Raw genomic sequence first — 13,738 nt, 5'->3', positions numbered from 1 at the left:
TTAATAAGACAAAAGCATGGTAGAAGCAGTGAAGAAGCTAAGAGAAGAGCCCAGGTCTTTTGACACTTATAAAGGTGTTCTTTTCCTTAAGCTGGACTACTTGACAAGTACATAAAGTCTTTAAATAACAAAACATATTTTCTGATATATTTTTCCTTCTTATCTTTTTTCTAGACAAATTTACATCTCAAACATGGAAATTTTTTTTGTGGATATGAGAACCAACAATACTCAACAACCTTCTGAATTTTTGATATTTGGACCCTCTAAAAGCAAAAAAAAAAAACCTATGGTGACTTGATTTTCTGCTACATTTGGATTTCATAATAAAGTCCTGGATTGGTTGACAACCAGATTTATAAAACAGAAAAAATGGTTATAATCTGAAAAATGAGATATTCAAAGTTTATTAAAAAAGTAAAGAAAGAAAGAAGAATGTAACTATTTGTCCCAAAGCACCCTTATTTTTTAAAGGAAATAGAATATCCAGTAGAATGGGAATGTGACTAGACCTTATATTTCACTGATTTTGGGAACTCCTAGGTGGGAAAGATCCCTCTCCTAATGCAGGTCATTCTACTTCAACATGTCAGTTGAATCCTCAGTTTCTTAATCTCTAAAATGTTTAGGGTAGGCTTGATTTCTTGAAGGGCTCTTTAAGACTGCATGCATCTTTGAAACCACCTCCAAAATAACAACACTGGAAGGTTCAATAAGAATTTCAAGAGTATGCTGGTACATCCCTACATGAGAGTCATTCTATTCGGGGGGGATATCTGAGGGAGCAATCTAGACTGCCATTTATTTTGGAGGTGGTTTCATAGGATACAGATCTATAAGAACCCTTCAAGACAATGAGGCCTAGTTTAAACAGTGGGGAAATTGAGCTTTCAATTGACATGTTGAAGGTCATATGAACAATACGTTATAAGAGCCAAGATTTGAATCCCAATTTTCTGACTTTAAATCTAGTGCTCTTTTCATTGTAACACGCTGATGTCCATTCGAACCTTAAAGATGCTTAAGAGATTTTCCACAATATAGAGAGACTCCTTTGATGAACATGGGAAAAAAGTTTATAAAATCATATTATGTTACCTGCATGATTTGTGTATTGAAGGGCTGGCCTTCTGACACTGATGCTTGATAAGTGCTTGGCTGAAAAACTGGCACATTATCATTCATATCTTCTATTAAGACTGCCACTTTGCAATGAGTTTTATCCCCATCACTTTCAGCCAAAATAATGAGGGTAATTTCATTTCTGATCTCAAAATCAAGAAACGTTGGCTCCTTCACAGTGAGTTCACCTGTAAGAAACAAAAGTATATCATAATTGTATACAGATCTAGTATGAAAATAATGGGAAAGAGGCACTTCATAGGCATCACTCCCTAAAAAGTGGCTATTACATAAATTTACAATGTATATTTAAACTGAAGATATGCATGAGCAAGAGACTAAATAATACTAATTACCTTTTTTCCCCCCAAATGTTTCAGGATTTATGGTTTCCTAAAAATCTTTATAGCTATCCTCACCAGCTGCTGACCAAATGGCACCAATAGCTGTAACAACAGCAAGGTACCCTCAAAGAGAATAAAGTGGAATGTGCCAAAGGTTAAATCACCACCACCGCCACCTTGACCAGTACCTACTCTGAAGTCAAAGATTCCTTGTAGACTAACCCTGCTTCCAGTCCTACTCAGAAGCCATCACCAAGAGGAGAACTGGACTGCCATCTATCATACCACCTATCAACAACTTGACCACCATCTCCCTTCAGACCCTGAAGAGGACAACCTAAATCCCTAATTCCAGGAGCCTTCAAAAATCACAATGGAATAGTCTAAGATTCTCAGATATCCTTGCCCTAAATTAGATTTTATTTTCAAGGCAAATGGGGTTAAGTGGCTTGCCTAAGGCCACACAGCTAGGTAATTATTAAGTGTCTGAGGCCAGATTTGAACTCAGGTACTCCTGACTCCAGGGCCAGTGCTCTGTCCACTGCACCACCTAGCTACCCTTCTCAATTAGATTTTATTGCTATCTTTTGTTCTTACATCATCTCAGTTTATATTACCTCATTTCTTCAAGAGATCTGAAACAATGAAATTTTTTAAAAGGAAAAAACAAATGAGAGAGAAAAAAAAATCAGTTTCACTAGTTAATAGTATTTTTTTAATATGCAATGCTCCAGACTCATTGAAAGTTTTCATTCTAACAAAATAAAGTATTCAGTCAAGAAAATATGAAAGCTAGAAGAAATCTGCTGGTACATTCAGGGAATAGCATCTCTATTTAGATACAACAAAGAAGTTCCGCTTTTGAAACAGAGTATTTTTAGGAATTCATTTATACCCTGGCCTTGGGTACTCAAAATGCTATTTTCAATTTTTTTCTTATTAGTTTTTATTTTTGCATTTTCATATCCAAATTGGTTACTATTTTAGAATCAAAACCCAATCATTTTCCCTAACCACAGTCAATTGTTACAATGTCCCCAACAGAAAATTTGGAGCAGACCTCACATGTGGCAGCAACAGAATTGCTAAGATGTCTTTTGATGGGTTGGTGATGAAAGCAAGTGGTCTTCAATCCATTTTGAGATCCACATGTCTGAGGGGCGCGCAGGGAGCCCCAACAGCTCAGAGGAGCTCCAGTCTGAGGTGGGTCTGAGATGGAAGGCGCCCAGCCTGGGCTTTGTTTCCATCCACAATAGAACACTTGTCATGGTATCATATTCTGTTACTGTTTATGTAGGAAAAATAATAATAGAAATGCAATATAAAATTGTTGCGATGTCACTTTGTAGAAAACGTGCCAATTACAGAGCAGATCAAAGAGCATTTTTCAAATAAAAGGCTTGTGTTGGGGCTTTGATAATTGGAATTTTGCACTTGGAGCAGCTCCGCGGTTCTAATGCTTTCCTTGCTCTGTTTTATTTTTGGTGTAACAAGTGGCATATGCCACAAAAGGTTTGCAAACTGAGACGCGCAAGAAGCAATTTGTGGAACAGTCCAAGGCTGGTATGCCCACTAGGCTGACATTCTCCCCTTAGTCATAAAAACATTTATCTGGTACTTCAAAAGGGAATTAGTGGTTGTGAATTCAAAAGTAGCAGCAGGCTCTGCATTGCACCAGCAAGAATAAGTTTTGGTCTGAAGCCTGAAATCATTATTTCTCCAAGTAGGAAGAAGACATCATTTGCCATAGTTCTTATGTTCAGTGTGATGAACAAGCACTGAATCCCTAGCTATGATTGTGTTTTACTGCAAGTAAATTGAATGTTACTGATATTTTTCTCTTAAAGTAGAAATACATACATACAAACACACACAATTCCACAAGGAACAACTCCAGTATTGGTATTAATTAGCTTTTCTTTTTTAAAAAGTGATTAAACAAATCTAGCTCTAATTATTAGTCTCTCTCTATCCATCTATCAATCAACCTATCTACTATATTTCCCCATGTATAAGATGTGCCCTTTTTCAAAAAAATTTGGGGTCTAAAATCTGGGAGCATCTTATACAGTGGATGTAGATTTTTAAAATTTACATTCCCTGCATGTTTTTGCATTTATTGTCGATTTCTTTACTTGCATTTCCCACTTTTTTTGCGCTTCTTGTTGTTGCACTCATTGTTCCGCACTTGTTACTGGTATATTAGGTTACATTTTGCCACATTCTGCCCAGAAATGGCTCAGGAAAGATTTTCCTCCAGTGCTGAATTCACATTCAAAGTTATCCAATTTTCAAAAGTGAATGGAAATCGTGCTGATGATCATAGTTTGATCCTCTTCCAACAGAGCAAACAATCCAGACTGACTACAGGAAGAAGAAATGCTACTGAAAATGCCCTGGCAGTAGCCATGAGAGACAAATCAGTCAAATGGTCTGAGTCAGAGAGAGAATTGAAGAGATGGATGCAAGAGTAAAGGGCCATTGGGATTTCTGTTTTCAGAAAGATGGTTCAGCAGGAGGCAAGAAGAATTGCTGATAAAAAAGAAGTGACTGATTTCAAAGGAGACACAATTGGTGCTTCAGGTTCATGAAATGGAATGGACTAAGCATGCGTCCATGCACCAGACTTGCTCAAAAGATGTCAGAAAGTGATGAGCAGAAGGTCTTTGAATTTCATGATGAATAAACTGAGTTCAATAACTTTATGTAATACACTTTTTTTTGCAAATTTCAGGTGCCAAAATTAAGGTGCATCTTATATATGGGAAACACAATATATATATACATATATATAAAATACACAGTTGTACATATGTTATGTACAATTTTCAGTAATGCCAAGACTATTAAAACACATTAAAAAAATAAAATACCTTCAGAATATTCTTTTCCTATGGCTTGTATATGTCATTAAGAGAAAAGAGTTTCCCTAAATCAGTTTCATATAGTAACAGGGACAGATTGCACATCTCTCAAATAAGTTTGTCCATGAACACAACATGACAAATATTTCTATTACTCAAGAACCATAATAGGACCCTTCCCCTAAAATGACATCTTTGCAACATTGGTCATTCATTTTTCATGTTAATATACCAAATAATATCATTAATTTTACCATCTGCTAGTCACATGAACATGCTGCCTCAGCAATTGTCAGAGTCTCACACATAATCCCCACTGGTTTAGCTAGTGAGTCATAGATTCTCTTAAACAACAGTGATGTATAAATTTTGGAGACAGAATTCAACCCTGCAATGATTGTTAGGGAATAGTAGGTCAAGTTGACCTCAATATGTACAGAAGAGAGCATTTTTGTCATACACATGCACACACAGATATTTTCATGACTTCTTGAACTTCTATCTCCTTAATCACATCCCTTTCTCAAAAAGGAAGAGTGTAGATGCAGCTAGGTGGCTCAGTGAATAGAGCACCAGTCCTGGAATCAGGAGGAGACCTGAGTTCAAATATGACCTCAGACACTTAATAATTGCCTGGCTGTGTGACCTTGGGCAAGTCACTTAACCCCATTGCCTTAAATAAATTTAAAAAAAAAGAAAGGGTGTAACTGAAGACATCAATGCTACTGATTTTCTACTGCCACTTAAATTTTAACATAGCACTTTCCATTTGACAGGGCTTAAAGTCAAGATTTGTTTAAGAGGTACATCTAGGAAGGGGTTAATGAGCTGGGATACATAATTTGTATGTCAAAGAGATGCACAAAATTATTTTAGTGATGTCATCAATGTTATAATGACATATATGGATAAAAGTGGGATATAAAAATGGCAAAATATATTTAGATATCTCTCTTACTTTATCAGATTCCCTTTCCAACACCCTTTTCTGTCCCTCTTTGGATAGTTTGATGTGTATTCCATTCCTGCTAAGCTGGCCCATGGAATCAGCTGATATCCAAGAAATTTTGCAAACTGGGAGACACTTAAAGACTGACCTTGCTATTGCTGAGGGTTGGGCTAAGATTCTGAACAGGGGGAAAAAAATCAATCAACCAGACTGATGGATCTAGATTTAGAAAGCTTCCTTTCCTGGAACCTGCTTCTTAAGCAGCTACACATTCTACTCTCTTTTAAATTACCAGATAAAATCAATAATGCTTCAATCCTCAGAAAAAGAAGTGACCAGTCAGTTGGTCTATCAACAAGCATTTTCTAAGTATTATGTTCTGGGAACTGTGTTGAGTGCTGTGGTACAAAGGAAGGCAAAAATAAAATATGGTTCCTGTTTTCAAAGATATCTATATCTATATCTATATCTATATCTATATCTATATCTATATATATATATATATATATATATGAAAGAGAGAGAGAGAGAGAGAGAGAGAGAGATGATAGCTAGATAGAAATCTATACACACACACACACACACACACACAGCCTTCCCTTCACCTTAGAATCTGGTTCTTCTATATGCATGTGTTCTGTGTATACATACATACATGTGGCCTGTAACCTCACTACACATACAGATGCATGAATGCACACACACACACAAAGACATATATTTATACACACACACATACATTCCCTCTTTCTCAGTTATCTCTTTAATTTCAGATTTCATCCCCCTCTGCTCTATCCCTTCCTAGCTTCCTTTCTTATTCTCTGCTCTCCCAATTCATGGCACTCTTAGAAATCTAATGTCATGATTCTGTTCCCTTAATCTTAGATTTTTTTATTCCTATCATAATCATAATGTGTTTTCTTCTAGTTACAGAAACCCAGAACCATATACTGAATCCTTTTGTAACATCGCTTCTCATTTCCATCTTGAGATCCTCTGCTTGCCACATTACTCAGTCCCTTAAAAGTCACTCTACCTGCCCTATCCTATTTAGATCTTAGTTGCTGTTATCAGCTGGACTCAAGTTATTCTCTTCTCTCTCTCAGGGAGTTGCTTACCTCATTCACATTCTTCCTTCTCTACTCCAATTCTTTGCCCTTATTCTTGTGGACTTAGTATACTAATATCTCTGACACCATGGTCTTCTAATTCATCAGCCTCCTAAATTATCATGACCTAAATCTTCATTTTCCCTCAGAAGTTCACAAGGATGGTCATAGCCCACAATCATCCTAACTATGCTTCCTTGATGACCAATCTGAAGCTTTTAAAATTCCTACCTGATTATGACCTTTTGTTTTTCTGTCTCCTTATGTTTCCTTAAACTATTATTGATTATTCACTGCAATCTCCAATCCCTCTGCTTCTCCAATTTTTCCTGTCCAGTTCAACTAAGATTACAACTAAGTAGTCCAGTGGGTAAGAGCACTTATGGCATTATTGGTATTGTGAAGACCCAAACTGTTTGACCCTAGGGAAGTTAATTTCTTTCTGACTCAATCACTTCATTTGTTAAAATGAGATTAATAATAACACCTATGTTACAGAATCAAATGAGGTAACATGAAAGTATTATTCAAATAGAAAGAAGCTAGATAAATTATGGTTATTGTTATTACTATTATTATTATCTGTAACTCTTAAATTCCTTCTCCACTTTTCTAATCATTGTTTATATCTTGTCAAATCTCTACAGTTGAGTTACCCTGATTTGGATCTCAAAGGTCCTGAAATAGCACCATAAGTTCTGGAGCATGTACAGAGTGTCTCAGATGTAGGGACACCTATATAGATACTAAAGAACCTTTTTCTATCTCCTTAAATTCTTTTATATCTGTTGACTTCTCTTCATTCAAGAACAGCTACTCAAATTTAGGTCATCATCCTTCATCTATAGTAGCCTCCCACTAGCCCTCCCTGCTCCTACTCTCTTTCCTCTTGAATCCATTCTTCATACTGTTGACAAAACAATCTTCCTTAAGTATGGGTCAGATCATGCCATTCTCTTTCTTAAAAAATCATTGTTAGTTCCCCACTGTCTCTAGGAAAAATACAAAAGCTCTAGGAAAGTATTTAAAAACTTTGGAACCTGGTTCCAGTCATTTTTTAGATTTATTTCTAGTTACTATTCTTCATGTTTTTGATATTTTAGCTAAACTAGAATTCTAGTGGCCCCTGAATCTACTCTGCCATGTCCCTTCTCTATGCTCTTGCCTCAGCTATCCCCCTTGCCTGGAATGCATACTCTTCTCATTTCCAACTCTTAAAATCACTAGCTACTTTCAAGGTTCAGCTCAATCTTACAAAGACACTTTCCTGATCTTGTTTTTAACTATTCTCTTTCCTCAAGTGACCTTGTTAGCTCTTAATTGTGTCCCCATTAAATGTTCTTAGTACCATGTTAGTTCTTAACTGTGTTTGCATCCCCAGAATCTAGCACATAATACACATTGACTGCTTCTCATATTACACTGAATCAACAAGATTGTCATTAGCTCATTACCAATGCCTTTCCTCTACTCTTGACTTTATGTTTGGGGGTGGGGGTGTATGTGTGAGGCTATGTTCCTCCCTCTTGCCTCTCAAGGGTCTGAACAGGTAGAAACTCATGGCTTCGGGGGGGGGGCGGCTTTCAACCAGAATATTCCTGAGACTATATCTGATGATGATCTTATGATGATTGAGTAAATAAAGGATGACTTCACATGACAAATCCAAAAAGTTGACTGGCCTCTGATCCAGACCCTAAAATTCATTTCACTCAGCCCTAGTTCCCTTCAAACTGGAATGGAATGGGGGAGGAATGGAATTCCTAAGTAAAAATCCTCACATGTGCATATAATCTAGATTAAATAAGACAGTTGTATGTCAATAGAGTAATTATTAAAAGCATTCTCCTTGAGGTTTGAGAATGAAGTAGTAGATACTGATCTACTACATAGTTGTTAGTCATCAAAAAGTATGTTTCCAATAATCAATTGGTATTCATTTAAACACAATAATGGTCTCATTAAAGCTAAATTAAATGCATACTGTATTTGGGAATAATTTCTTTACCACCACACAGTCCTTTTTTGTTGCATTGTTGACATTCAGTGGCGAATTAGAAAAATCTCAAGAAAACTCCCCAGGGCTATACACATGTACTTATTTTTAATTCAACCTGGATACCAGTGATCTCACCAGTACATCTCTAAGTCTTTACAAGGGATGAATAACTAAAATTGAAAGCTAATAGGCTTAGAATTTTTAAAAAGGTAGGATAGATCTTTCCTTATGTGAAAGCTTAAGGAGCACAGTTCTTAAAGAATATAATTGTGAGAAAAAGATGATTTCAAATCATTCTTTATTAATTACTAGAATATACAATTTCTTGCTTACTCATTTCTTGCTTTACTCTAAGTCATCTGATAATAATATTTCATAAACTTTGTACAGTAATGACAAAAAAGCAAATGGGGTATATCTAGGTATTCCCAATTACAAGTTTTATCCATTTTTATCCTTGGTCTATAATTCCATTGGTTTTAAATGGAAAAATGAATACAGTTTAAAAGGAAGAAGTTTACCTGTTTTAGAATTTAAGGAGAATATTCCATTTTCATTTCCATTAAAAATCCAGTAATTTATTCCTTTCTCACTGAACTCTGGAGTGAAAGCTTTTACAGTCACAATGGGAGTGCCTGCAACAATTGGATAAAAGATATTTCAGAAAGGGAATATTTCAAGGAGAAAAATCAATGAACATACATGCTTTTATTTAATCTCTACCATGTGTACAGAACATTAGATGCTTGGGGGAGGTGGTGATGTCAAAGGAGGAACAGGAAAAAGAATTATTAAGTTTCAAATGATTAACGGGACACATTCAGGAGGTAATTGAGGAACAGAGAATACCTGCTGGAGCATGGCAGAAATAAGCTCAGGTAAATAAGCAGAGGTCAATTTAAAGTGACCCTTGGTGGCCAATTTGAATTCCATAAGGCAAGAAATAGGGAAACATTCTAGGCTTAAGGGCAGAAAAACAACATATTATAAGGGAGCAAATAGTGTGTCAGTAGTATATCCTTAAGTAGAGAAGGATTAAAGGAAGATTAAGGGAAGGGTAACAAAGCAATCTATACGCTAGGTATTAAGAGCCTAGGTTAAGAGAAAGCAAATAACTATAAGATGAAGACAATGGCTACATAGGCTGGCTCTCTCTCTCTCTCTCTCTCTCTCTCTCTCTCTCTCTCTCTCTCTCTCTCCTTCTCTCCTTTGTAACCCTCCAACATATTGGGTTTAGCATTCATAGGGCACCTTACATATCTTTTATTAAGGGTTACTCAATGATGTCTTGGTATGTATATATTCCTTTGGTAAACCTAGTATCTCTGTGTCTCTCTTATTAGACTTTTATAAATATAAAAGAGAGACTTAGCTCATGAAAATACTTTCTCCAGAAAAGCAGCAGCAAGATGGCTATATATGGATGGGTCATATAATGATTAGACAATTGGATTTGGAGTCAATAATAAGAATAAGATTAGTATTTGCAATATGCTTTAAAGTTTGCAAAACACTGTGCACATTAAATAATTATGTATATATGATATGTAGTTATAACTAGGCACATAAACATATGACTGTGTGTATATTAACACATGCACATATATGTATCTCTGAACCTCCATCCTCTGAGCCATGATTCCTTTAAATAACAGGTAATAGCTACCATTTTATGGTGCTCTAAGTGCTGTAAAGTAATTTACAGAAATTATTTCATTTGATCCTTGTATTGTAAGCTTTTATGGATCACACAAAATGTCAGCTATTACCAACATAATGTGCTTTCTAGAACTTGGTAATTTATTGGACTGTATAATAGTTCAGCTTTCTAACCTCTACAAGAAAAACAAATTTTGTTTCTTCTACTGCATTTACTAAACAATTCCAAGTTTTGGATTTTTTTAAGTAAAAGTTTTAAAAATCAGTGCGTGTTTTTTTTTTTTTGTGATCCTTTCCTTCCTTTCCCTTTATTCCCTCTCTCCATGGTTTAACAACCTGGTATTGGAGAAGTCAAGGCAGAGGGAACTGATGTTATTGTACCCAGCCTTCCTGAACCATTAGACATCAAAATAGGCAGAGCTGAGGAAATGAACACTTGGTGTTGAAACATGCCCTTACTTCCTAGGACCCAAGAAATGGAATGGAGGAGAGGGGACCGCCTATCAAATGTTATATCATGCAACAGTATCTGTAACACAGCTCTCACTAAACATGCAAAAGTATGGCAAATAATCATCCCCCTAGACCAGGAAAGTATTTCCCTCCAGAGGCTTTGCAATGTTTAATAACACTCTCAGAAATATTCAGAGGGTTACAAATATCAAAGGAAACAAGGATGGGACACAGCCGAGAAAACAATTTCAAAGAAATCTCTTCACAGAGAGGCATGGAACAGAAAGAACCCATTGTGGAAAAAAGAGCAAGAAAAATGTGAAACAGAATACATTATCCTCTTCAGAAACTTCATGTTTAATATAAACTGTGACAAAGTTTAAAAAACATTTATCACAATTTCCAAATGGTTGTTCATTTCAAGCCAGTGATGAAGTCATTTAGCACACACAGTAATTGATTTTAACCAATCGTGATGGAATCAAATTACTGCATAACTTGACCCTTTCCCAATTACATTCTGAGCTGATCCTTTTTTTATTACATGCTGTTAACATAAAATATCTTCCATTTGAGGGTGGGGATTGTGCCTTCACAACATCTTCAACACACAAATCAGACTTCCATTCTTCTTGATGTAATTTTTTTTTAACTCAGGAAATTTTACTTCAGCAGGCTTGTTACTAACTCTTAAATAGGGCAGCAGGAAAAGAAAGGTCTAGGTAGGCAATTCATACTATCCCGGTGATTAGATAGCAGTTTCTGTAAAAGTATGGCAATGGTTTGCATTTATCTAAGAAAAAAACACGAGTAAAAAGGATGATAAAATCTTAGACAATAAATATACAAAAGTTATTCCTAAGTACTAATAATTAGAGGAAATGGAAATTAAAGCAACTGAGTTTCCACCTCATAATCATCAGATTTACACTGATGATCAAAACCAAAAAAGGATAATGACAAATGCTAGAAAGATTGTGGGAAAATAGGTACATTAGGGGTGGCTAGATGGCACAGTGGATAGAGCACCGGCCCTGGAGTCAGGAGTACCTGGGTTCAAATTTGGCCTCAGACACTTAATAATTACCTAGCTGTGTGGCCTTGGGCAAGCCACTTCACCCCATGGCCTTGCAAAAAAAAAAAAAGATAAAAAAAATAGGTACATTAATGCACTATTAATGGAGCTGTGAGTTGGTCCTGTTATTCTTTTTTTTTTTTAGGTTTTCGCAAGGCAAATGGGGTTAAATGGCTTGCCCAAGGCCACACAGCTAATTATTAAGTATTTGAGACCGGATTTGAACCCAGGTACTCCTGACTGCAGGGCTGGTTCTCTATCCACTGAGCCACCTAGCTGTCCCTGGTCCCGTTATTCTAGAAAGCAAAACAGAACTATGTCCATTTTACCCACCTTTAGTATTGTTGTTGAAACATTTTCAGTCATTTCTGGCTTTCTATGACCTCATGTAGGATTTTGGTTTTTTGTAGTTTTTTTTTGACAAACTTACCAGAGTTGTTTGCCATTTTCTTCTCCAACTCATTTTATAGTTGAAGAAACTGAAGCAAATAGGTTAAGTGATTTGCTCCATATTGCATACCTAGTATGTGTCTGAGGCCAGATTTAAACTCAGGAAGATGAATCTTCTTGAATCTAGCCCTGCAACTCTATTCACTATACCACCTAACTGTTCCAACTATATTAACTAAGCCTAGAATCCAAATAGTTCGAAGATAGTGATAAAGGACTCATACCTAAGAAAAATTTTAGAACATCTCTTTTTGTGGTAGCAAAGGAATGGAAATTACAGGAGTGTCTTTTACAAGGGAAGGATCAATGATAGGAGAATGTGATAGAATATTAATGAGCTATATAGTATGGCAAATTGGATACTTTTAAGCAACTTGGGAACACTTGTATGAACTGATAGATATAACTAGTGTCAAAGGAAAATTAATATAAAAATAACATTTTAAAGAAAAATAATTTTGAAAGATAAGATTTTCTACCAGTATAATGACCAACTAAAATTTTAGACAACACATATTACATAATATACAAGATGCAGAATAAGACATACATTTTTGGACACTAGTCATAGCAAGAATTTGTTTTGCTTAACTATTCATACTTGATAACTTTGTTAGGAAAGATCAAATAATGGGAAGGGGAAAAGGTAAAGGCAAGTTAGTAAAAAGAAAAAGAAAAAAAGAAAAGAGGTCAGTCATTGAGACATCTTTAAAATGCAGAGAAATAAGAGAAAGAAATCCTGGAATAAATACCAAAAAACAATATCTATAGTTTCATGTACAATCTTTTTTTTTTCTAGATAGATAAATATAAATAAGAAAATAAGCAGCACATAGGTGTGGATCATATTCTTTAAAGGCGTATTTATGGAATTTGTATAGAAAATGTTCCATTCTTTTTAGTGTTTAAGTTCTAAAGAAATTTTACAAGAGAAAAAAAAATGGAATCACTTTAGTCCTGAAAGGAACCTTAGAGGTCATCTAATCCAACCTCCTCATTTTATTTTGCTCATTTTGCCTGTAAAGAATACAAATACACTGAACACTTAAATTAGCATCAAATAACTTTTCTATATTTATTGTCTAAGATTTTACCACCCTTTTTACTCGTCTTTTTTTCTTAGGTAAATGCAAGCCATTGCCATACTTTCTACAGAAACTGCTATCTAGTCAATAGGATAGTATGAATTACCTACCTAGAACTTTCTTTTCCTACTGCCCTATTTAAGAGTCAGTTAACAAGCCTGTTGAAGTAAAATTTCCTGAGGATTAGAGAGGTTAGATGACTTTCCCCACATTTCATAACTCATAAGTTTTGTATCACCTCCAATACCTGATAATGATTTCTGTATTCAGTAGCATTTAATGTTTGCTGATTTGAATTGGCTGCAGAATGTTCCCCTTTTTCAGGGATTGAATATCTTGGTTCTCAAATTTATTTTGCTCATTTTGCCTATGAAGAATACAAATACACTGAACACTTAAATTAGCATAAAAAATGGTTTGAAGGGGAAAAGTCCTCTAAATCATTACCCAGGTCATGAGATTTGTCCATCTTTACTTCCCCTCTCCCTTGTTTTTTCCTCACTTCTTTCTTTTCATCTTTAGGACTAATATTGGAGATGGCAGTTTTATGCTCCAAGGGCAAAGCTATTATTGTGATGGCACAACAATGCCAAATTAGGCAGAGAAGGCTGAAGAGTACTGCTGAGCAT

General features: G+C 35.5%; 1 protein-coding gene across 1 annotated transcript in view; it reads right to left on the bottom strand.

Moving 5' to 3' along the window:
* The window catches only part of DCHS2 (dachsous cadherin-related 2), a 320,767-nt gene that overhangs the window by 17,846 nt on the left and 289,183 nt on the right, over nucleotides 1-13,738 (bottom strand). The window contains exons 11-12 of the mRNA XM_074231573.1: nucleotides 8,909-9,022; nucleotides 1,099-1,310 (exon numbers count right to left, since the gene is read on the bottom strand). Coding sequence (XP_074087674.1) covers nucleotides 1,099-1,310; nucleotides 8,909-9,022 — 326 coding nt within the window. The remainder of the gene's footprint in view (nucleotides 1-1,098; nucleotides 1,311-8,908; nucleotides 9,023-13,738) is intronic.

This window comes from Macrotis lagotis, chromosome 3 (assembly GCF_037893015.1).
Source record: "Macrotis lagotis isolate mMagLag1 chromosome 3, bilby.v1.9.chrom.fasta, whole genome shotgun sequence".
Taxonomy (NCBI): Eukaryota; Metazoa; Chordata; class Mammalia; order Peramelemorphia; family Peramelidae; genus Macrotis; species Macrotis lagotis.
Note: the sequence above shows the minus strand (reverse complement) of the source record. Positions and strands in the feature narration are given on the sequence as shown.